This window comes from Delphinus delphis, chromosome 19 (genome assembly GCF_949987515.2).
Source record: "Delphinus delphis chromosome 19, mDelDel1.2, whole genome shotgun sequence".
NCBI classification, from domain to species: Eukaryota; Metazoa; Chordata; class Mammalia; order Artiodactyla; family Delphinidae; genus Delphinus; species Delphinus delphis.
Window position 1 is genome coordinate 1002098 of NC_082701.1, and position 21870 is coordinate 1023967.

At 55.0% G+C, this 21870-nt stretch overlaps 1 protein-coding gene across 1 annotated transcript in view; it reads right to left on the reverse strand.

Moving 5' to 3' along the window:
- The window catches only part of PRKCA (protein kinase C alpha), a 364678-nt gene that overhangs the window by 25058 nt on the left and 317750 nt on the right, over positions 1-21870 (reverse strand). The window contains exons 10-13 of the mRNA XM_059996552.1: positions 21211-21384; positions 19159-19250; positions 16901-16963; positions 15862-16000 (exon numbers count right to left, since the gene is read on the reverse strand). Coding sequence (XP_059852535.1) covers positions 15862-16000; positions 16901-16963; positions 19159-19250; positions 21211-21384 — 468 coding nt within the window. The remainder of the gene's footprint in view (positions 1-15861; positions 16001-16900; positions 16964-19158; positions 19251-21210; positions 21385-21870) is intronic.

The window sequence follows — 21870 nt, forward strand, 5'->3', positions numbered from 1 at the left end:
TTCCTTTTGAAGACTACCTTTGTTCCTTCCTGAAAACATAAAAAGCACAAAATACCCTACGAGAATGGGCCTCTAACTTATTCCCTAATGACATGAAATGGTGGCGGCCACACCGGTCCCCAGACGGGAAATGACTGCCTCAAAGCCTGACTGGAACAAGTAGAAGAACAACAGAAATCCTCTTTGGGAGAGGAAAGACACACCCACCAAGCACCTACTGTGTTCAGATAACTCTGCACACCCTGTGTGCAACCCAGTGAGCCAGAAATTCCTCTTCTCAGTTTTTAGGGACAGAACCGAGATGCAAGAAGCTTACGGAACTCGCCCGAAGCCAATCAGGTAACAAGCGGTGCTCTGAAAATTGACAGGCATGTTTTAAAACTACAGTTTATGGGGCTTCCCTGGTGGCGCAGTGGCTGAGAATCTGCCTGCCAATACAGGGGACACGGGTTCGTGCCCCGGTCCGGGAAGATCCCACATGCCGCGGAACAACTGGGTCCGTGAGCCATGGCCGCTGAGCCTGCGCTCCGCAACCATGAGAGGCCCGCGCACCGCGATGAAGAGTGGTCCCCACTCGCTGCAACTAGAGAAAGGTCTCGCAGAGAAACGAAGACCCAACACAGCCAAAAAAAAAAAAAATTATAAAACTGCACTTTATGGCTTTCAAATACACGGAATCACTCGCACTGGGATTAATAAATTATGAATCAAAGGGCTTTGAGAATTAGTTCAATGAGATTTGAAATCATCACTTCAGTTGTCGTAACTATATTTCAAAAGCACTTGAGTAAAATTTGTTCTTGTAACTGTATTAAAACCAGGCCCTGCAGTCTGTTCTCATTAATCAGTGTTTTAGTGTTTTTTTTTTAACTTTTTATATTGGAGTAGAGTTGATTTACAGTATCATGTTGGTTTCAGGTGTACAGCAAAGTGATTCGGTTATACATATATACATGTATGTATCTATATTCTTTTTAAAAAATTCTTTTCCGTTATAGCTTGTTACAGGATACTGCATATAGGTCTCTGTGCTCTACAGTAAAACTCTGCTGTTCACCTATCTTAGTTTCCGCTTGTTCTGAACACAGGCTGAGATGAGGCCTCACACTGCTGTGCGAATTACGAGGCTGGAGAGCAGTGGGGGCTGGATGAGGGGGACCACGCTTTATTCCAGGCTCTGTTTCTACACATACGTGAGCAGTCTCACCAGCCAGGCCCCTCTGCTCGGGTGCTGGAAGATGCCACCCGCTTGGAGAAGTGGCAGCAGTCAGGGGTGTGGAAGCCCCGATCCTGGTCAGCATGACTCACACACCCGGACGGCCAGGCCCAAGGGAAGCTTTTGTTCCTTCGTTTGTTTTGACTCTGTCAGCTTTGGTCCAACTTGCTTCTCAGGGTCCGTTAAGCTCTTCTGACTTGTGCTGATGACACCTGGCACTTCCTCCAAGGCTTAGGACAGCAGGAGGCGGAGCGCCAATGGCTTGTTTCTGGGCGACGGCACTGCTCAGCCCCTGGAGCCGGCCAGCTCACCCTGCACTGAGCTTACAAGGTTTTGCCTTTAACGGTTAATAAGAGGACGGCGGTTAGGACTTAGCTGGAGCATCTTCTCCTGGAGACGTTCACAGTCTGTCACCCCTGGCTCACGCCCTGGATGAAATGAGACGGTTCAAAGATCTCAGCTACGAGAGATGGGGGCAAGCCCACCGCTGCAAACGCGCATTCAGCACGAAGCGTACTCCCCTCGACGATCGGCTGCTAGTAACAAACACTCCAAATTACCCCAAACCTCACCGCAGAGGGGAAGCCGTGTTGAGGAGAGCGCCCCACTGAAGATCTGAACACTTAGAAGCACAGGATTTAGGGGGCTGGTGACACTGTCCCCTGTGAGCTGTGTAGGCCTGCACTGTCCCACGCGGGAGCCACTGAGCCACGCGCGGCTACGAGCCTCTGACGCGCGGCCAGCGCAAACGGGCATGAAATGCTTTGGGTGTAAAATACACATCCGATTCGGAGGACTTAGTGCCCCAAATGCAGAATATCTCATGGCTAATTTTTCATTTTGGATATACCGGGTTAAATCAGATATTAATTTCACCCGTTTCTTTTCTAAGTTTTTAAGAAAACGTGGCTGCTTACATGTAGTTGGGGCTTGCATTTACTTCTACTGCTCAGGGCTGGTCTAGACTGAGTTCTATCGGCTCCTGTTAGCCTAGGGGGCCAGCTTTGGGCCGCGGACGCAGCTCAGGGGCCACAGAACGGACGGGAGGCTGTCTTGGGTCTGTCCCCAACGGACACGGGAGCAGGTGTCTCTGGCACTTGGAAGCTGGCAGCCAAGCCCGGGCGATGCCTGTCCCCCTGCAGCCCCCCGGCGAGGGGCTGCCCCGGTGACATGGTTCCCACCGCAGAGAAACTCACAAAAGGAGAGGCGGGAGGGGCTGGCGGCAGCCTTCCCTGCGGCACAGGGAAGCCAGAGGCAGAACCCGGGCCTCTGTCATCCAGGTTCACTGCTACTTGTTACCGCGATCTTCATGGTTATGATTCCCTGAGCCAGGTGCCTGAGGGCTGTCAGGACGCTACAAGTGGCTGCCTGTCTGGTACAGCGGGGTGTGAGTGGTCTCCTTCCAGCCTGGGAACAGGACCTGGGCAGAGGGTGGGGGGCGGCTTCTCGCCTCTTATGAAGCCAAAGGCCCACAGCAGCTGGAAGGACGTGGCTCCAGGGCCCCCCACCCCTCCCCCCTCTGCAGGGCTACACACCCCAAGACCTCCTGAAGCGGGCGGGGCTTCAGACGCTTCCCTGGAGGACTCGGGGGGCAGCGTGGTGAGGCTTCAGGTGCTACTGACTGCAGCACAATGACTGGAGCCCACGTCACCACCCGGGCTTCCACCAGGGCCCGGGGTCTTTCTCTTTCTTAGCTCCTGGAGCCCTCGCGACACCCTGGCGGTAGGAGCGTCCGATTTCAGACATGAGGAAATGAAGTACAGGGAGGTTAAGCAGCCTGCCCAAGGCTCCACAGCCAGAGGTGGCAAAGCTGGCATTCGAGCCCTGGACGTCTGGCCTTGGCCTCCACGATCTGGACCACTTTTCTCAACTGAAGGTTCATCACTCTTGCGTCAGCGTGGCTCCCTAGACGCTAGGGCGGGAACTGGCCCAGGTAGGGTGACTCTTGCCGAAGAAGGGTTCAAATGCTTAACAGGGTCTAAATAGCTACGACGCCCACTTGAGTCAGCAGGTGGCCCCGAAGCCTCGTCTTCAAGGGCTCCGGGGACTCGCGCTCCCGCCCTTGGCCAAGCTTTCCTGGACTCTGCTCCTCACCGTCCCAGCGTGTGTCCTGGCCGAGCCCCCGTGCCCACGCTAGAGTAAACGGCCCGCCTGTCGGCCGCCCTTGCCAGGCTGCAGCACAAAGGAACGCTGGCCTCTACTCATAAAACGCGCTCAAGTCCTCTGACTGTCTCAGGGAAACAAAGCCTATTACTTCCTCCTTTTATCAACGATAAAAATATTTTAATGGGAAACTTATGGTCGTTTCGAAAAACATCATAAATCGCCCAGGCTAGAACATGGGACACTGGAGGCCTTCTTCACGGAGCTGGTGGAAATGCTGACTTGTTGAAACAGTACCATTTGGAAAGGAAGATGACGTGCCTGGGGGTTTTCTGGGTGTTCCGTTCTGACAGCTACAGGGCCCTGAGCTCACTCAGCGTCTCCCCAGCTCCCTGCTCCAGGACCCACAGCCCAGGGCCACGCAGATCCCGACACCTCTGCCACGTCAGTTACACTGAGGCTGCTTATCTGCCCCCACTCGACCCCAGGCTCTCCCCGCAGGGGCCGGGCCACCCTCCCGAGCGCCCCGCACAGCAGACTCTCCCTAAGGTCAGGCTGGAGAAGGCAGCGGATCTGGTGCAAGCCTGCTCCGCGGACACCACCGACCTCGAGTGCAAAGTGCTCGTCAGACTGCTGGACTGCTAAGGCTGCACGGGCCTTCGAGACGGTTTGGAAGGGCATCCTCAGGGTTCTGAGAAGGAAGCCAAGAGGCTTGCTGGAAGGTCGCCGGGTGGGCGGCAAGGTCTCCCAGCTGCGTCCACCTCCTGCAGCGCCAGGCCTGGACCAGAGCGTGGTGCACAGGAAGCACATCGGGGGCGGGGTATGGACGAGGCATCCCCAACGCTCAGCCAAGGTGCTCCCAGTCAAACCACTTTGGGGCAGCGCCTACCAGCTCAGAGCACTGCAGGAAGCAGAGTGCGGCAAGAAAGCGCCGAACCTGACTGCCGGAGCCCAGTTCGGCCACGCGGGAGCTGTGTGACCTTGGGCAAGGCGCTTAGCCTCTCTGTGCTTCCGTTTCCTCATCTGTGACACTGGAACCCCAGCACCCCACATACTGGCAAGTACGTGGTATGTATAGAAACGTGTGTTTATTGCAGGTGAGTTGAATGTGCGTAACTCCACAGGGTCTCACGGCAGGAGCAGGAAGGCCCCGGGCACGGCAGGCAGGCGAAAGGGACTCAAGGCAATGAGCTAACCCAGGCCCACAGGAAGACGAAGGAAACATGTTGAATGAGAGGCTGGTTTAATCACATGTATTAAATGCTCTGAAATGATCGTCAGCACCTGGGAATTCTGTCAACGATGAACCTTCTGTTCATTCTCTCAGCAAATATCATCTGTCCATGCGCCGGATGCTGTTCCAGGCACGAGGCACAGAAGTGAATAAAACAGATTAAAAAATCCCCCTCTCATGCAACTGAATTAATTTTGATCAGAGCAGCAAAACTTCCGGTTTCTCTTCTCTGTGGTATTAACACACCCTCCCCCACCCCTTCCCTCACTGCCACTGTTTGGGCTAATCGTGCATCTCTTGGGGCCGGGCACCCTGCAAGGGTGACACGAAAATGGATAAATACACTAAAACGTGATACCTTACACATCGAGGATCTTAGTTCATCACACGAGAAATACCTGCGATACTTGAAAGCTCTGGACAAAATGCATAATATAAGTAGAAAGGAATTCTGGCACAAGACGAGAACGGAAGGTTTGGAGTCTGCACTACATACTTCCCGTTGAGATGAACACGGTGGCCAGGACTGGGGCGAACAGAAAACGACGTCTCTAAAGGCAACACAGGCGCCTTAAGGTCCCGTTACAGTAACCACCCCCCTGCCTTCTTTACACCCGGGGACGGAAGGCAGAGAGCAGGACAGTGTATGTTCTGCTCCCGGAGGACCTGAAGGGGATCACGTGGCACAAAGAGGGTTTGCAACTACTGACCCTGGCTTCAAATAGCAAGTAACACAGAAGAGAAAAGGAAGGAAGCAAGGAAGGAAAACGAGAGCGAGAGCGAGGAGGAGGGGAGGAGGGGATGCAAATGCAGAGCTTTCAAAGCCTGGTGAGTACAGTCCCCGTTCCCAGTCCTATCCTGGACCTTTGTTTGGAAGGGAAAGGCCACCCAGGCTGCATTTCTTCTTCTTCTTCTTCTTTTTTTTAATTCATAAACTGCTTTAAAGAGAAGTTTTAGGTTCAGAGCAAAACTGAGAGGAATCTGCGGAGTTCCCATATACCCCGCCCCCACCAAGTTCAACACACCGAGGCAGTATCTTAGTTACAATCGCTGAACCTGCATGGATACATCGTTACCACCCAAAGCCCAGGGTTTACATCAGGGTTCACTGCTGGTGCTGTACATTCTATGGGTTTTTGAAAATGTATCATGACACGTACCCACCACTGTACTGTTACTGTACGGAATAGTTTCACTGCCCTCAAAACGCTCCGCCCACATGGCCCTCCCCCAGCCCCAGCAATTACCAATGTGCTTTATTGTCCTCCTAGTTTTGCCTCTTCCAGGACGTCAACATTCGGGCTCTTACAGCGTGCAGTGTTTTCAGACGGCCTTCTTTCACTTAGTCGTGCACACCGAGGTTTCCTCCACGGCTTGAGAGCTCGTTTCTTTCTAGTGTTGAATGATACTCCATTGTCTAGACGTATCGCCGTTTATTTGTTCACTCACCTACTGAAGGACATCTCGGTGGCTTCCAAGACTTGACAATTAGGACTAAAGCTGCTGTAAACACTTGTGCGGGTTTCCGTGTGGACGTAAGTTTTCACTTCATCTGGGTAAATACTCAGGAGCATGATGGTTGGATCGTTCGGTAAAGACCACGTTTAGCTTCGTAAGACACTGCCGAACTCTCTTCCACGGTGGCTGTGCTAATAATTCTGAAAGAGCCACGAGTCAAATTCCGAGTCGCCTGCCAGACTTCTGAGCAGGCAGGAAGATGCCCCCGCCCCTGGTGTCTGTCTGACACTGGGACGTGTGCTAGCGAGATGTCTGTGGTCGGGTGAGGCATCAACAACATGGAGTTACACGGGGAGAAAACATTCCCGTTTCAAGGCTTTGTGCAAAAGCTCTAATCTCTACTTGGGCTAATCTCCCTCTATCTTATCGGTAACATTTGCTTGTCAAGGAATAAGTCAGGAAGGTGACCGTGAAACGACCAGGGCTGGGAAAACACCACCCCAGTTGGCCTGGGTCACCCAACCTCTTCAGCCCAAGGCCGAACTAACTTCCATAATTTCTTGTTACGTCAAAACAACAACAACAACAACGACAAAAAACTAAACTCCTCTTTGGATTCTCTTCTGCCAACCTGATATTTTCAAGAACCTCCTTAAGAGCGAGATACACTAAGAATATGATACCCACAGTAACAGGGGCCAAGGTTTAGCCCCACTTAAGCCACACTGCACTGGGCACGGTGCCCGTCTCCCACGGGGGTGGCTGAGGCCCGGCCAGCTTGCAGGCAGTGACACCGCGGGGTGGGGGGTGGTGTGCAGAGCCAGGACGCGACCCTCTGTCACGGTGCCCCTCTATGTGAGCAGGACATCTGGGGCGCTGCCCCGCCCCCGGGACCTTTACCCACCCGTCCTTCCTGCTCTGCCTGGTGACAGATGGTGAGGATGATTGCGAGCAGGTAAAACGCGTCCTGGTCTACAGCGTCGTTCACCTGCGGCCGAGACCCAGGACTCCGTACGGGGCCGGGGCGCTGGGGCCAGAGGAACAGAGGCCACGGACCATCTGCCTAAATACAGACGCTACAAACTGAGCTCGCGATATGGACTAGCTGCTCTCCCCTTGCACCTTGCCCGCGGACTTCCCCTGGCGCTCTGCTCGGGCTGCCGCACGGCTCCAACAACAGGCGTCTACTGTTAACAGTTCTGGAGAGTCGAAGCGCACGGTCAGGATGCCGGCAGGGCAGCAGCCCCCTCGCTGTGCTCTCACCAGCCTGTCATCCGTGAGCTGCCCTCCTGGTGTCTCTTACGAAAACCTCAGTGCTCTCCGAGGGGGTCCCACCCCAATGACCTCGTCTGGCTGTGGTCACCTCCTGGAAAGCCCTGCCCCTATGCACAGTCACACTGGCGTCCCCTTCAACACACCGGTTTTGGGGGAACAGGATTCCACCTGTAATTCCTCCCAACAACCCGGAAGGCCAGGTTCGACTGGAGAATTCAGGGGCCCCTGAGATGCCCTCCGCCCGCGGAGACATGGCCCGCCTGACTGCTCTTGCCGCCCCCTCCACCACGGCCATGACGAGCCTCCCGCACGTCCCAGCTCTGTCCCATCTGCCCGTCGGACGCTGGCGTGTCTGCGCCAGCAGGGCGGCACCCCGCGGGGCGATGGCACGGGGAGGGGGGGGGAGGTGGGAGAGGCTGCGCAGGTCCTGGGAGGGACTTCTCAGACCCCAGGTGGGCACATCCCTTTGACCCTACAGACCCCAAGCCTGTGAGGACAGCTCAGGCTGGGGAGGCCCGACGAGAGCCCTGTAACGTTGGGGGCGCAAACTTCAGCCTGCAGCCCAAATCCAGCCCAACCCTGCCGGGTGCAGCCTGGGAGCTAAGCATGGTTTTAAGTTTCCTGAATGCGAGAGAAAAAATGTAACAAAGACGATCAGTCTTTGGAGCCTTTTGGCAGGAACAGCTGCTCAAACTGGAGAAATCTAAAATTTAGATGAAGGCAAAGGCTAAAGCACTTACCCTCTAGCCCTCAGCAGAAAAAGCTTCTGATCCCGGCTCTGTAACCCAGGGCAGGGGCTTCTCTTGCCTGGGTCCTCGGCGCTTTTCAGACCTGCCCCCGCGGGGTGCTGTGCTGCGGATTCTCTGCTGGCCCACACAGAGCTCAAAGCCAGCTGTGCAGGGGACTGTCCCCAAAGACGGCCACAGTGCCCCTCGCTCCCATCCTGTGTGGCCCCTGCAGCGTGACAGCACCACGCCTCCCACCAGGATTTAGTCCGTACATCACCTGCCCTAGACGCCGGGCTGGCTGTGGACTTGCTCTGACCTGGAGAAGGTGGTGGGAATGACACAGTAATCAAGTTCTAGGTGAAGCTTAAGGGGCCTCCACTTTTTGGGGGGCCTGTGTTGTACCCTCTTGGGAGTCACCGTGGCGAGACGCTCTGGATAAACTATTGAATGAGGAGAAATCTCACGGAGGGCAGAACACGGAGAGGAGGACCCGTGGGTCTCGGCCAAGAGCCAGCAGCCCGGGGCCCCCGTGGGACCACCCTCCAGGGCCCAGCAGGGCCACAGCGGCCGGCACATGCCGGGCAGAATCCCAGCGATAACGTGGCTGTGGTTTTAAGCCGTTCAGTCTTGGGTGGTTACACAGCAGCAGCAAGTTGAAACAACTGTCAAATAACAGATGCGAATGAACGCAGCCCTGCCCTGGAGGCAGGCCAGGCTTCTTACGGGCAAGGCTTCAGCCCCAAAGTCGTACCCCCATTTCACAGACGTCGCCCCAAGTTCTTCAAAGAGCAGAACTACAGCCAGAGCTGACTACACAACGATGAAGAAAAAGCCACCTGAAGGCAAACAGGAAGTCCTTCCTTCTCAGAAACATCACGTCTGCGTGGGGCTCGGCTAAGGCAGAGTCGGGCTGAATTAATCCGGAATCGGAGGCGCCACCACCAGCCTCTAGTCTCCCTCCGAGCGGTTCTCGAGCTCGGCCACCGTGGCCTGGCCACTGGTCTAGGCTGCGGTGGCAGGCGGGGGGAGCGGGGCCGGATTCACTGCTCCGCGCCCCCTTCGGAGCCCCCTTATCTCAGGCCTCCTCTGCTGGGCAGGGAGCCCTTCAAGCCCTTTGTTCACTGTGCTCTGAACCAAATAACCACTTGTGCAGTGAAGGAACGAACTGGGAGTCAGGAACACATTTGTGCCTGTAAGACCTTAATCGGCTGGAATAAAAGATTTTCCAGAATTCCAGTCCAGTGGTCTTCAGAGATGCGTGTGTAAGGGGGCGCTGAGGCATGAGGGCCCCGGCCCGGGGCCTGCCGTCTACGAGCCCTGCACGGGGCTCCTCTCCTCCCCACGGCTCCTCTTGTCTGGAGAACAGGGACAGCGCCACTCAGCTAAGGACTGCTGTTAAATGACACGAAGTCACAGGGGCAGGTGCATGGCCCACACCCGCCCATGAGAGCAGACTGGTCATCTCCGTCCAGACACCCAGCCCGTCCTCCCCACGGCAAGGTGAAAAGGGACTCAGTGAGCCCTGACCCATTTTCGCAAGATTTAAACAAATCCCCAACTGAAGGGCCAACTCATGTAGCCATGGGATTCCTGGAGTAAAGACTTATCAGGGCGTCATTGGTGCTTGGAAAACAAAGACGGGGCCTGGATGGAGGGAGGCTCACTTGTACCCCCGGAGGGAGGTGGTCAGTCCCTGGGCAGCCCTCCTCCCGGGACCACAGCTGCTGCAGGGAGAAGTTGATGAGCCCCGGGTTCAGAGCCCAGCCTGCCGTGGATCTGGGGCATGGGAAAAATGAACGAATCTCTGCCCCTTGGGTTCATCGTCTGGGAAACAGGGCCAATAACACGGACTCTGCAGACCCAACTGAAGGATTAAACAGACTCACATCGATGAGGCGCCCCTCCCTGGCTCTCACACGCAGCGGGCATCCATCAGGGGGCAGCTAAGTCACCAGGAGCTGGTCATCTGTGGAGGGAGGGCTGGGAGGGGGAGGGGGAGAACAGACTGGGGGTGCCTCATGGACCACGAGATCACAGAAGGGGTCAAATGCTCCAGAGAACAGGCTGAACTCATTAAACGCTGATACCACGAAAATTATGAGACAGTTAAAGAGACGCAGGCAGACAATCAAATATATGAGATAATATAACCAACACCATTCCTCGGAAAGGTCTGAGAAGAGTTATATAATTTAAGGAAGAACTGCCCCCCAGAATGCCTGGCCTGGGCTCTTTAAACGTTTCTTGGGGGGAAAGCGGCTGCCTCATCTCCTCTGTGATGCTGGAGTCACTGGACCGTGACCTGGCGCAGAGGGAAGCTGGCCTTTGATAGAAAGCGTCTTCCGGTTTATCGTCCTCTTTCTTTAATCAAGGGCTTTCTCCGCGGCCGCCCGCCTGGGCGGGGTTGGGGTCAGCGGCCCAGAGGCGCTGATCTCAGAGGGGCCGCTGCTGGCACTCGCCGGCTTCTTTCCATCTCGTTTCCTCGTTTCTTCCCAGCTTGGCAGGGGCTAATTTACGGCCTGGCTGCTCGGCCGTGAGCACCAAACGAGGTCTTTTCTCACGTGACTTTTACATCTCTTTTATTCTCTGCCCCTCTCTACAACTCTTTCCCCAGAGGCCAGGAGAAGCTCTGGGGAGGTCGGTACTCTGGCCCCTCGGGTCCTGAGCTGACTTCCCGTCCACCTTGGACCCTTGGGGACCCCCGGCGGTGGGTGAGGGGGGGCGCGGGGCCACACCCCTGCCCCCACACGCTCTGCCACCTGCCACCAGCCTTGGGTTCCAGCCCCGGAGCTCCCGACCCCTCAGTGCCTGAGCCTCGGCCCTGTGCCCCGGCCCATCTGCCCTGCCCCGGCCATGGCCAGACACACAGCTCACTACGCCTGCCCCCGACCCCCCCACCCCACATCCCTCCTGCCCCCGAGGTCGCAGCCCACCCGTGAACAAAAGCCAAGGGTCCTGCTGCCTGGAGCTCAGCGGGAGACAAAGAAAGAAGTAAACACGTGAGCACGCGACGTGGTCTATCCGAGGGTGACGTGCACCGCGGAAGGGGACCAGGGACGCGGCTGGAGGTCTGCCCCCTGAACCAGGGTGGCCGGGAAAGGTGACCTCCCGGAGGTGACATTTGCGTCAAGGCTTCAAGGAGGAGAAGGAGGGAGCAGGCTGACCCCCGCGAAAGGAGGGTCCAGGTAGAGGGAAGGAGAGAAGAATCAGGCATATTTTACATAAAAATGCAGACTTCTGGCTGTCGTCACGGGCAATCCCGTGCTGGCCTTCTCGCAGGGCTGAAAGGAGAGCCCAGGACCCCCGGGACGGGCCTCCAGCTCTCTGAACACATCCAGCCCAACACGGACGGCAAGTGTGCGCGTCTGCCTGCGGGCAATTGGTGGCGGGGGGACCCGCAGGCTTCTCCTCCGGGGTTGTTCCGTGCTGGAGGGCCGTCTGTCGTCACCTGGGGACACGGTCTTGCCCATATCCCCGAGCTCCCCTGGGCTGCAGTGGCCCGCTCCTAACTGCTTCCAGCCCCTGACCCTCCTGACAGGGGGTGTTTGGTGGACCCTCGGTGAGCACCTGAGGGGGAGGGGCTTAGAGCTGCTGGCTCACCCCGGCTTCTGAGAGGTCTGCCCAGGATGGGCAGCTGGACCACGATCCTGACTCGCTGCCCCAGAGACGGAAAGGCCTGGTCAGGACTCAGACCCCTCGGACGTTAAAGAAGAAGTGGGCTGTAACATCTCCGTGCTCGTTCCTCACTGCCCTTTCCCTCGGGGAGTCTTCTCATCTCCCTGGAGGTGCTGCGACACGTGCACAGGATACACAGGCTTTGGGGTCGGAACGTCTCGGCTGCAAATCCCACCTCTGTCTCCTACCAAGTGGCGCAACCTCTGCTCGTGTATCAGGCGGGACCAAGCGGAAGCTGCGTTCCGAGGGCCCGCTCTGGAACAGGCACTGCCCACACTGTGGGTGACGCCCTCTGCGTGTGGGCCGCACACCCCGGCACGACCAGGCCGAGAGCGAGGGTCCCACGTGGTGCACCTTCCGGAAGCTCCGCCCTACCGCTGCCTCGCTCTCCCAGGGAAGGGCGGGCGATGCTAGCGTCCAGGCTGCTGCTCCGCTGCGGCAGATACCTGCCTTGCGACCGGACCTCGCTCGCCCGGAGCAGCCGACTTTCAGATGGGGGATGAAACCCAGGTGAAGCCTCAAGGGCTCTCTCGCTGTCCTCGAAGGACCCTTTCTATGTCAAAGCAAAGAGTTCCCTTCACGTCGGCTTCAGGGATTAGCTCCTGATTGGTGCCCCTTTCCCAGCGTCCATCTCGGCGCCAAACATGCGTGTCAGTGACATTTTCTGCCTTTGCTCATCTTTGCCGGCTAAGGAGATGCTACAGTACCGAGACCCATTTCAAGGCTTTTGACGAACAGCCATAAATATTTAAGCCTCCGCTTTGCCTATTTAGGAAAATGCCACCTAAGATAATTATTTTGCCTTTGCCTGACAGAAAGATTTACACAGAGGACAAGGTTATTTTCACCTCTGAGCAAATTCAGAAACTTGGAACCCAGATGGTCTTTTCTCTACCCTGCAATGATTCCTTGGGTGAAATACGCCAAATTCCTGGACCCCGATGAAGAAACTGCTAGCGAAAGGCGAGACAACCTACAGTCATTCCTGACGGAGCTCCCAAAGGAGCGCGGTTCTTCTTCATTGAAAGTCAACCGGCATCTAGGTGCAGATTTTGGTTCCTGTTTGCGGCACCTCCTCTAGACGGGAAGCACTTCCAGGGCAAGGCCCCGCGTGCTCTCTTTCTGTGTCCCCACAATGCCACGCTTGGTACCGCAAGCGTGCAGGATGCTCTCTGGACACACAGGCTGCCGCGGGTTTGAGTGGCTCAGCATGGCAGGCAGTGCGAAGGTCTGCAGGCGGCCTGAGCCTGGGGAGGCAGCTGGATTCCAGCCCTTTTAGCAAACGTGGCCCCAGGCTGTTACTGACTGCCTCGGACTCTCATCTGAAAGACAGGCCTGCTGGCCTGTTCCTCTACAGGGTTTGTGATGAGAAGCAAGTACAGAAGGTGCCCAGCACACAGTGGACACTCGGTAAATGGCAGGTGCTCCCTGATTGCTTGCACAGTGGGTATACGGAGAGGAATGAAGGCTTCCAGAACCTGAGGGTATCCGGAGCCAGAGCATGTGATCCAGTGTGTATCAAGAGGCCCAAAGCTTGTTTTCCATAAAGCCCTCTTTGACGGCCTGTTCCCAGCATCCCTCTCCCTGATGGGTGTTCCCAGCATCCCTCTCTCTGATGGATGTTCCCAGCATCCCTCTCTCTGATACCATGTCCTCAGGTTCTTAGCATGACATGGCCAACCCCATGCAGGTGCGATCTCCTAAATGGCAAACAACTTCTCAGTTCAAAGGGTCTTTTCCAGGCCAACCTAGTCTCTGTTGGCCCAAAAAAGTGACCAGGAAGACAGCAATGGCCAGGGTCTTCTAGGACGGGCTTCTGGAAGACTGCAAGAGGCTCAGAAGCCGATGTGGCAAGTGAGTCAAGTGAACGAAGGACCAACCTGCCTTGCGACCGACAAGGCATGTCCCCTTGAGATGGGGAGATGACCCTGGATTATCTAGGTGAGCCCCATGTAAGCCCAAAGGTCCTTAGGAGAGGGAGGCTGGAGGGCCGGGGCTAGAAAAGAGAGGGAGAGAGATTACAAGATGCTATGCTTCCGGCACAGAAGATGTAGAAGACCCATGAGCCGAGGGCTGCAGACAAGCCCCAGAGGCTGGACCAGGCACAGATTCTCCCAGAGCTGCTGGAGGCTGTGCAGCCCCGCCGACAGTTTGGCGCTAGCCCAGTGAGACTGCTCTGGGCTTCTGACCTCCAGAAGCGTAAGATAATAAATTTGCACTGTTTTAATCCACTAAGCTGGCGGTTGTTACAGCAGCCACATGAAATTAGCACCGCGAGGAACCTTGAAAACAAAGGCAGCCAACTTCAATTATTTGGACAATGTCATCTCTGTGGAACGCTGTCACCCCTGGTGATGTCAGACGGCTGAGGTGTCGCTGAACACAGGAAGCCCTCTGTTTGAGCAGCAGGAACCTGGTCTTGAGGAAGTTCAAAAGCCACCTTTATTCCTCAAACTGCTGCCATTCCCTGTCACCAAGCTTTGACAGCAACTGGTGGGTGTTACCCAGAGTGGGCACAGCTAATAATCACAGCCTGTGTAATACGTGTCAGCCAGGAGAAGGCTTCACAATAAACACTGCATCAGGAGGTTGTATTTTTTTCTGTACCATGTCTCTATCCTTCATGCTTGAGAAAGATTTAAGCTCATTATATGCACGGAGATACTAAGGTGTGAGCTGTTTGCAGGGAAAGAGGTTATGTATCAAGAGAACACCCCATCTTTGCCCACGTAATTCAGAATTTAAGTTTCTAAGTCAATGTTCTAAGCCTGTGTTCCTACACTGTCTAGGAATATAACAGGCAAAACAAAGCCTTAACAAAGGGATAAAGATTAGCTTCCCTTTTGGAATAATGGGTATAACGAGGGTTGCCAGGTGCAAACACTGTACTAGGCACCTTAGTCCTCAGCAACTCTACAGGGCGGACAGTATTATCCCTGACTTGCCACTGTAGAAACGGAGGCTCAGACAGCTTGAGAAACTTGCCTGAGTCCCCACAGCCTGTAAATAATAAAGTCAGGAGTGCAGCTCACGCTGGTCGGATTTCCAATCGCGTGTCTTTTTGATTATTTCTACTGCCTCGGAGATAAATGCACGAGGCGCTATGCTGAATAAATACCACAAAGCCACCCGACAGCTAACACGAGAGCTCTACAAAGAGCTGAAGGTCGGCCTACCGTGGAATCCATCACCCGCTCCCTGCTGGAGCTCAGTGGGGAAGGGACGGTGCCGTCCACAGGGTGGGGCGTGGTCAGACAGGTGGCTACAGCGACCCAGGGTTCTAACCCACCCAATCACTGGCATGTAGGAAGCTTTGTAAAATAGGAAGATAAGCCACTCGATACGTGTCATGACGAAGACAATGCAGCGTGGCCACTGCTGGCAACACACAGATCTTGGAGCCACTTTGCTTAGAACCATGTGGGTGTGCTCTTCCCATGATCCACTGCAGTGTGCCGCTGAGAGCACCAATCACTGATTTTCTGACACAGAAACCAAACTTACGGTCACCAGCGGGAAGGGGGGGATAAATTAGGAGACTGGGATTAACGTATACACACTACGGTATATAAAAGAGATAAACAACAAGGACCTACTGTACAGCACAAGGAACTACATTCAATATCTTGTAATAGCACATGATGGAAAGGAAATCTGAGAACGAACCTGAATATGTATGTATCCATCGATACGTACACGTTTATATGACTGAATCACTGTGTTGTACGCCTGAAACTAATGCATTATAAATAAACTATACTTCAATAAAAAAATAAACCAACCATAACAAAACAGAAAATAAATCACTCTGATTTTGCTAAAGAGGCATCACCGGGACCACCTTTGACCCAGTGTTTCCATGCAGGGCCCTCCCACAAGCAAGGTCCTCCCTTCTTTGCCCCCCAGTGCTTCTTAAGCTGGTTTGCTGGTGACCACGTAAGAAATACGTTCTACCACACATGCATCTCACATGTACGTGTAACAAAAACCAAAGTTCGTGAACCAAGGCGCACCCTTACTCTGCGTGGGGAGCTCTCGTGGCTTCTTCTTCTGTATTATTTATTCCCCACATATCGACTTGGTGATTCAGGGTGCCTCTACATCCTACGAGGGGGCTGTGTCTGTAGCTGGAAAGCCCTTGGTCTAAAAAACCAGGCCAGTCGGGGTCCTACCTCCGGGGCGATGTAATCTGGGGTCCCACAGAAGGTCCTGGTCGTGACCCCGTCCATCATGTGCTCCTTACACATCCCAAAGTCCGCAATCTTGATGTGTCCTTCCGAATCCAGCATGACGTTATCTAACTTCAGGTCTCTGCAAAGAAGCGGGTGGCATCAGCGTCCTTCCCATAATGTCACATGCTTTGCTCTGCTGCTCGTGAGACAGAAGCGCCCGTGAGTGGCTGCGTCCCAATGGCACATTAACTACGGTCACGGGAGTGCTGGGACCGGGAATTAGGACTTATTTATTTTTCCATCTCTAGAGCCCAGTGAAGTGCCTAGCATGCAGCAGGTACTTAATAAATGCAGACTGAACGAATGACTAAACGACTGAGCTAGTGATTCCCGACCTTGGCTGTGCAGGTGAATCACCAGAGATCCCAAATGAGCAGCTCTGAGGAGACCCCAGTCACCGGTTTATTAGTGTCCTACCCGGAGAGATCAGACACACAACCAGGTGTGCAAACCACGGGCTCAGAACAACCTCGCTGGGTCACCCGCGTCCCTTCCATTCTGCCCCGTGCTGTATGGTCTTCTAATTGCTCTCCACTTAATACTGGAGAACATTCTCCCTTCATTGTAACCAACAAGGGGAGGAACCGAATCCAACAGTTGTCCCCTTCCCCTCCCAGCTCCCGTGTTCCTCTGCGGAGCACCGCCAACAGAAATGCAGCTTTCACTGACCCCTCACCTCTGTGCCAAGTCAAAGGCAGAGGAAGGAGCTGGCAGGGAAAAGAAAAGCATGTTTTCTTGCGGAAGCAGAAATGAGATGAACGATCTTGTGAGGTCCGGGAACCAGAAGGTGGTTCGGATTTGCCCGGAGGCTGTGGAAAGAATGGTGGTCCCCGCAGGTCTCCGTGACCCGGGGCGTGGTGGTGGTGTGGGGGGGGTCTGCTCCATGTTCTAAGTCCCCATCACAGAACTCACACCCACAGAGCCCAGAGGTCCAGCAAAGCCTCCACAGTGCTGCGGCCAGCAGGGCTTCGATACACACCTATAAATGATGCCTCTTTTATGAAGAAAGAACAACCCAATGGAAATCTCTGCTGCGTAGAACCTGCAAAAGAAAACACCTGTCAGGTGTCTGGCTTGCTTTCTTTGGCCTCCTGGATACTTTTTACCCTCAGGATCGGGCATCGAAATGGCAAAAGAACGGAAGACCCTGGACAAGCAGAGCTCAGCACTGCCCTATGTGTGCCGTCAACCCTCTGCCGTTTTATGACTCCAACCTCCCCAAGGAATGATACAGCTAGTAAACTCAATGAAGCAGGTTTATCACCTGTCCCCAGATAAGCGCTTCTTGTCTGGGGCAGGTAGACAGGTAATTACTGCTTAGAAGACATTTTGAATACGAGCTTTTAAAGAGTGGCTGTCTGCTGGGCTGTTCTGTCAGGGCTATGGTAGATTGGAGCAAATTTCCATTTTCCTATTCAACGGCAGAATACATTAGTGTTTGAAAATACACTTGTGCCCTGGAAGACAAAGGACAGGGTGTGATGCTCTCTGCAGGTGGTTTACTCACCCCCTCACCCCTACCCCAAGCGCTGGGAGAAATGGGACCCACGCCAGGATTCAGACCTCATGCACCCTTTTTATTTTTTTCATTCTTCCAATATTCTTACAATTTTTAAAAACTTATTTATTTATTGGCCGCGAGGCACGTGGGATCTTAGTTCCCCGACCAGGGATCGAACCTGCGCCGAAGCGCAGAGTCTTAACCACTGGACTGCCAGGGAAGCCCCGTGATGCACTGTTTGAAATAATTCATAATAAAAAGCAGTTAGTGCCTCCGCTTCAGAATCGGTCAGGGGTCCGTATCTGCAACTCGAATGAGCGCTGAGGAGGTTTCAAAATTTGCACAGCGTTTAGGAGTTCCTGACGTCTAAGAAGACACAAGATGCTGCCCGTGTAAACGTCACACCGGGAGGCTTCCAATAAGCACACGTGTTTACATGAGCAGAGAAACAACATCAAACCCTCAACGGGGGGCAGGGGGGCACCTCTGAAGGCTGGCAGGAGAGGGCGCCGAGGAGGGAGAAGGGGGTCACAGATGACGGTCATATGATTTTTTTGTGCTTTTCTATATTTTTAAAGTGAAAAGCTTTCCAGCAGCACAAATACAAGGGAATGGTACTAATGGGCCGGCCTGTTAGCTCATGATGGAAGGTGGCTCCTTACAGCTCTGTGTTGTCAAGCTTCGCTCTGTAACCTGTGCCTTTTAATGCTCTGTAACTAACAACACGAGAGACAGGGCCACCCGCCCCTCCGGTTTTGAGCATCCGCCCAAGAATGCCCCGTTCTGTCTCCAGCGAGCCTGCCCCAGACCGGCTCACCCCGCACGGGCCGGAAGTGCCCCAGGCTTATATCTTTCAGACTGAACATCGGCCGGAACCCGATTAACGTTTGCCCACTCGGTTCATCAGGGCACCTGCGCACTGGGCATCCTCACTCCAGGGACAAAAGAGCTGTGTGTTTAGATTTGCTTCTGTGAGTTGCCCGTGGCTTCCTGGCCCCTGGAAAAGGGGGTGATTCCTCAGGTCTCAAAGCCTCGCCTCTAGATAGATGATTCTCTGTCTCTCCCTGGAGCCCACATCTCTCTCCGGGGCCGCCGATGCCTGCATCCCACTGAGACCTCCTAAGTGATCCCCTGCAACCCGCTCCTCCGGACGGCTGCCCCTCCCCAGTCTGTAGAGGGGCAGCACCTGGAGACGCTTCTCTCTCCTCACCCCCAGGCCCCAAGTTCTGGTTTTCTTCCTCCAGAAAGTCTCTCCATGCACTGGCTAGGCTTAGGCTCCAGCCTGTGTCCTCCACACAGACTGTCACCTGCCCGGCCTCCGCCGGCCATCCTTCCATCTCCTCGTGGCCAGGGCCCCGTGGAAACTTCACCTGATGCTGCCAGGCCCCCCTGAGGCCCCTTCCAGGCTCTCCTGTTCCCCAGCCAGGCCCTCTGCTCGGCCCATCGCCCAGAGCCCCTTTATTTGTTCAATTAATGAGTGAATGGCTCGATCGACAAGGGTGGAATGGGGCGACAGGGCATCTATACACCTGCGTCTCCAGCTTGCCGGAAGAGGAATAAACTGCTCCGGCTCCGGAGGAGACGTTCAGGTGGACCCTGGCAGCCAACCTGCCCCGGGAAGGTGACGGCATCCCACCCAAACCGGGCACAGCCCCGCCTCCAGGTCCCCCCGGCAGAGGCTCCCGGGCGGGAGTGCCGCGCGTCTACGTTCGGGGACTCGACTGCAAACTACTCACACTGCTTGCGGTTCCTTAAATTTTCCCACTTGCTGGATGTGGTACATGAGGTCCCCGCCGTTGACGTATTCCATGACGAAGTACAGCCGATCCTGAGGACCAAGGTTGACAGGTGAGCAGGCTGACAGCAGCAGGGTGGCGGCCTCCACTCTCCCAACTGCGTTCTGCTGTCCCATTAGTAAAACGTGGGCCACACTGGCGGGTTTGCCCAGTAGAGTCGGTCCCGGTTTTCTCCCCCAAATAAAGAATAAGTAATAAGCCCTATTGCGTGAGGCCCTTGGGACGCACAGAGTCACGACGTAACCCTGAAACGACGGGTTACGTCAACCTGTCTGCTCCCAATCAGAGGAACGGCCTCCAACCTTCCCTCTTCTCCTACACGCAGAATACACTTCTAAGTTAGGGACGGCGTGAAGGACCCATACGGGCCAATTACTTCGTTTTAACCAGTGTCCTGGTTCGCAGTGTCTGGGAGGCAATGCCACAGTAAAGTAACGTGTTTACCCAGATGCCCCTGAGAGCAAAGCTCGTGGTGAGGTCGGGCTTGTAAATTACACATGCTCAGTGATGCTCGCTGTGAGGGATGGGACTGTACGTGGAGAGGTTAACCCAATGTTCTCTTTATGCCCAAGTGCTGTTCTTCATTTTCTCTGTCACTGATATGCTAAGTGCTGGCCCCATGAAGCGCGTACCTCACAGAACTAAGTAAACCTGCGTATTTATGAGGACAACACGCTGGGACAGACAGGGAGACTGAGTGGGTGTAGGAGGAAGTAACTGCACGGCACAGGTAACAGCTGACCTCTGCTCTCTTCCAGAAAACACCACCATTTCACAGAGGTTAGTACACATTAGAGCAGTGCACCGGAAGAAAGAAGACTGATGCAGCGGCTGCTAACAGCCAGGGAAACGGCTCTGGGAGCTTCAATCTCTCGCTTTCCTGTTGCAAACTTTCATTTCACTTTTATTTCTCTGCTTTGTAGCTTTCCAGAGCTTCATCAGTGTAACCAGGGTTACGGGATCTGGGCTGGGTTTCTTTCTCTTCTCTGCATATCGCTAACTTCCCCCCTTGGCGCTACCTAGGAGCTGCTGCTGGGAGCAGAGGGCCAGCCAGCTGCCTGCAGTAGGCTGACCCTCAGTGGCCGGGACCCGACCCTGCGGCCCCACTGTCCACCCGAGGCTCCAGGGTGCTGCTCTGCGAGTAGCCACGACGGCTACTGGGTACTGAGTCACGTCTGCAGGAGGACAGCCGCGGAGGCGTGCAGAGCCCGTCTCTGGGAATGGCCTCACTGTGGTGCCGAGTTTCTATTTCCTGTAGGTTACTCGCAAGCACCACGCCAGGGTCCCATGACCGGCTAACTAGCGCTTTGGAGATTGTTGTGTCCTCTCTTTAGTTAACCTGTACGGCAGGGCTCAGCAAACATTTCCTGTAAAGGGCCCAAGTGAATATTTTAGGCTCTGTGTGTGTCTTGTAACTACTCAGCTCTGCCTTTGCAGCATGAAAGCGGCAGTGCTGGGTAAGTGAAGGGGCAGGGCTGTGTCCCAAGAAAACTATTCATGGACCTTGAAATCAGAATTTCATCTAATGCTCGCACGTTACAGAACAGTCCTTTGTCTAAACCTTTCTCAGAGCTCACAGGCCATACAAAACAGGCCAGGCGGCCACCCCCTGCTGTGCGCATTCCAGAACATACTCTGTCACGAGGGTGGGTCTCCTGATGCTCTGACACCTGGACCGGGGGTCTTAATGAGCCAGGACTGTGAGTTACTGTTTTGTCTCTCTAAGTCTTAACACTGCCCGGTGTGTGTTTAGGAAACCTTTGCTCTAAGCATTCATGGAACTAAATGGAACTAACACTAACTCTCTAAGTAGGGCACATCACAGAGGGGGATGCCCCGAATCCGCCAGTGGTACCCGGGCTGCTCGGCAGAGGAGGACGTGGGGCTGAGAGGTCCCCACGCCTCGTCTGTTCCCAGCCTCTTCCCAAGCGGAAGGCTGGCTCGGACTCCGAGGACCCTGCGCGGTTGGGGGCAGCTCCCGAGGACCCTTACCACCGTCTGGAAGCAGGAGTGCAGCTGCGTCAGGAACGGGGGCTTGTCCGGCAGGGCCAGCACCCGCTTCTCCACCAGGGTGCACTCCACATCGTCGTCCTGGATCACCACGTCCTTCTTCAGTATCTTGATGGCGTACAGCTCCTCCGTCCCCTTCCTGTCCGCCAGCATCACCTGCGGGCAGACCGAGGGCAGCCTGAACGCTCCCGGCACACGGCCGGCATGGGGGCGGGGAGCCGCTCAGGCCGTGCGTGCGGACTCCTCGATGTTAATAAGGCTCCACCCCGTGTGCCGGTTTTGAAATACTGCTCGTCGCCGCACAGGAAATTCCTCAGGCTGCCTAGTTTCTACGCTGCCGAGGTTTAGACTCCGTGCGGGCTGTCGCCACACGAGGGCGCCACTGCAGCCGCTGAAAGGGATACTCGACGTGCTCTGCAGGAGTCTTGCGTCAGGCACGTATTACAGGAGCATCCTCAGAGCAGAATGTGACTGACCTTTGCACACTTCTCACAAGTCAGGAGCCAAGTCCAGAAAAAAGGGGGCAGGATCAAAATCAGTGCCTGGATCTACCATGAGATATGGGGCCAGAGAAACAAACGTAGGTACACAGGCCGACCACTGAAGAAACCCAGTTCAGCATCTGTTAATGATTACGTTTGC